This window comes from Montipora capricornis, chromosome 3 (genome assembly GCF_036669925.1).
Source record: "Montipora capricornis isolate CH-2021 chromosome 3, ASM3666992v2, whole genome shotgun sequence".
NCBI lineage: Eukaryota > Metazoa > Cnidaria > Anthozoa > Scleractinia > Acroporidae > Montipora > Montipora capricornis.
Window position 1 is genome coordinate 28,622,075 of NC_090885.1, and position 2,500 is coordinate 28,624,574.

The 2,500-nt window shown below is 38.1% G+C and overlaps 4 protein-coding genes and 1 long non-coding RNA gene across 5 annotated transcripts in view; 2 read left to right on the forward strand and 3 right to left on the reverse strand.

The window, feature by feature from the left end:
* LOC138041268 (uncharacterized) overlaps nucleotides 1–1,634 on the forward strand; it is a 2,069-nt gene extending 435 nt beyond the window's left edge. The window contains exons 1-2 of the mRNA XM_068887036.1: nucleotides 1–229; nucleotides 591–1,634. The exon at nucleotides 1–229 is cut by the window's left edge and continues 435 nt beyond it. Coding sequence (XP_068743137.1) covers nucleotides 1–229; nucleotides 591–1,003 — 642 coding nt within the window. The 3' untranslated portion in view covers nucleotides 1,004–1,634. The remainder of the gene's footprint in view (nucleotides 230–590) is intronic.
* LOC138040061 (leucine-rich repeat-containing protein 71-like) overlaps nucleotides 1–2,500 on the forward strand; it is a 125,738-nt gene that overhangs the window by 90,131 nt on the left and 33,107 nt on the right. The gene's annotated exons all lie outside the window — the stretch shown is intronic.
* Nucleotides 1–2,500, reverse strand: part of LOC138042789 (methanethiol oxidase-like) — a 99,448-nt gene that overhangs the window by 80,765 nt on the left and 16,183 nt on the right. The gene's annotated exons all lie outside the window — the stretch shown is intronic.
* Nucleotides 1–2,500, reverse strand: part of LOC138042788 (methanethiol oxidase-like) — a 120,270-nt gene that overhangs the window by 1,908 nt on the left and 115,862 nt on the right. The window lies entirely within an intron of this gene.
* The window catches only part of LOC138041269 (uncharacterized), a 1,132-nt gene continuing 351 nt past the window's right edge, over nucleotides 1,720–2,500 (reverse strand). Inside the window, exon 3 of the long non-coding RNA XR_011130783.1 lies at nucleotides 1,720–1,955. This is a non-coding gene — a long non-coding RNA (uncharacterized lncRNA). The remainder of the gene's footprint in view (nucleotides 1,956–2,500) is intronic.

Below are 2,500 nucleotides of genomic sequence, written 5' to 3' on the forward strand. Positions count from 1 at the left end.
CACACTATTTTAAATCCCCATGCATTACAGACATATGCTGAAGCTGTTTCAAATAAAGGTGCGGCCCTCGACAATTGTTTCGGCTTTGTGGACGGTACAGTTCGTCCAATTTGTCGCCCAAACACCAATCAAAGAATTGTTTACAATGGGCACAAGAGGGTGCATGCCCTGAAATTTCAATCAATCGCCATTCCAAATGGACTAATTGCCAATCTTTACGGTCCTGTTGGTAAGTGTGTTTAATTATAGCTGTATCGTTCAATTTTATTTATATTTATATAAACAATCAGAAGCTTTAGCCGTGGGCTCTACTGTTATAACACTGCAGGAATTTGAACACAAGAAAACCTACTGGAGACCTGGGTCACAGTACCTCTTTTACATACTTCTCATATGTGGTCATATACAATCAGTGAACAGTAAAATAGCAAACATGTGAGGATCACAATGAAACAGGCAGGAACCCTATAACATAGGGCCATCTTTTGTAGCCAAACAGTACAACAGTAAAGATAAAAAGAATGGCAGCTTTTATCAACAATTATGAATAATTTTACCCCCCTAATTCTACAAACCTTTACTATTTCCAGAGGGCAGAAAGCATGATGCGGGAATGCTACGAGACTCAGGACTGTACCATGATCTCCAAAGATTTGCTTTCTCCCCAACTGGGCAGCCTTTGTGTATATATGGGGACCCAGCCTATCCTCTTCGCGTACACCTCCAAGCTCCATTTCGGAATGGCATCCTGACTCCCCCAATGCAGCAGTTTAACAGTTCCATGAGCTCAGTGAGAAGCTCAGTGGAATGGCTGTTTAGGGACATAATTAATTATTTTTGCTTTCTCGATTTTAAGAAAAACTTAAAAATAGGGCTCAGCCAAATAGGTAAAATGTACATTGTTTGTGCCCTTTTAAGGAATGCCCTTACATGCCTTTATGGTAATACCACTTCCCAGTATTTTGATTTGGACCCACCCATGTTGCAAGAATACTTTGCTTGATTTAATTATTGATGTAATATGACAAAACTTTATTTAATCAACACAACTTCAGTATGTAAACTTATGGCACAACAAGATTGAATAAAGAACGAAATGGTTGTTCAAGTTTGATAAACCTCCATTAAAAGGAGTTTTTCTTAACAATACAATGAATTAATACATAAAAAAAGCTGTAACAAATAAGATTATGGTATAATGTGGTAAACAATGGAAAATACTCCTGAGTGCAGGGATCTAACTTTTTTGGTTCATAAGTTTGTCAACAACAGCCATGAGGATCTGAGATTGTTGCTGCTGCTGGTGGTGCATTAGCTCCATCATAGATTTCTGTTGATCAAGATAAGAAGCCAGCTTCTTCTCCTCCAATTCTTGCTGCTTTCGTCGTATTGCTAACTCTTCTTCTCTCAATGCCTTCTCGCTTTCAGCTTTCTCACGCAGAAATGAGATTGTTTCATTGCCACTCCTTCTCTTTTTCTTCATATGGTTTTCCTGTTCTCCTTCCTCGACTGCTCTCTTCTGGGTTTCTCCTAACTTCTCCATTGCCTTTTTTCTTATACTTTCAGCTTTCTGTTTATCAGTGTCCTCTTTCTCTTTAATCACTGCTTCATCAATCTCCTGGGAGGTGGAAGCGACTTCCTCCATTTCAATAATATCAGCCAGTGCTTGGTCCAATTCTGTAGGTTCAGGGGACACTCCAGTTGACCTTTCTTCAGCATTCATCTTCTTCCTGTACCTCTTAATTAATATGTTGAGGTGATCCCGAACTGATCTTTTTGTTACAAAAAAACGCACACCACTTGTGCTATTCAGGTTGGTGCTAATTTCCTCCCACAGTTTTCCTCGTTCATTCGAATTTCTTTTTGCAGAAAATGGATTCACTGAGAGAACTTCCCTGCACAGCAGAATGTCATGCTCTTTGGTCCACATCTGGACCCCTGGAAAAGCTGGCACTCTATTAAAAGAAAAGCAAATATCACTACAATAGCCTACATTTCAAGCTATATAGCTTCAGAGTTAATGCAACTGAATTGAACAGCATTAGTTGCTGAGATTTTTACGTTTGATATGCTCTAATATAACCCAAGCAAATTAAAATTCAACAACCACTGCACGACAAACCAAACACCATTTCAATTGTAACAAGTTTCAACAGTAGATATCATTTTGTTCAAATTGTCCCAAAGAAAGACATATACGTAAAATCCTGAACTTAACTGGTCTTTGATAGAGAGAAAAAATTAATGTCATGGAGGCTTTATAAATAGCGGCGAGTATTCTTTGCATTGTAGTGGAATGAAACTTGCATGGATAATAAATATGAGAGCCTTAATTACGAGAGAAATAAATATATTACAGTACTTATCCAGAAAACAAGCATCTCCGATATATCTATTCTTAAGCCGCGGAAACGGTGTAAGAGCAACCAGTAAATTACAAAGTCATGAATTTAATCAAAACATGGCAATCAGGAGGAAAATATATCGAGACTTCAAAGGA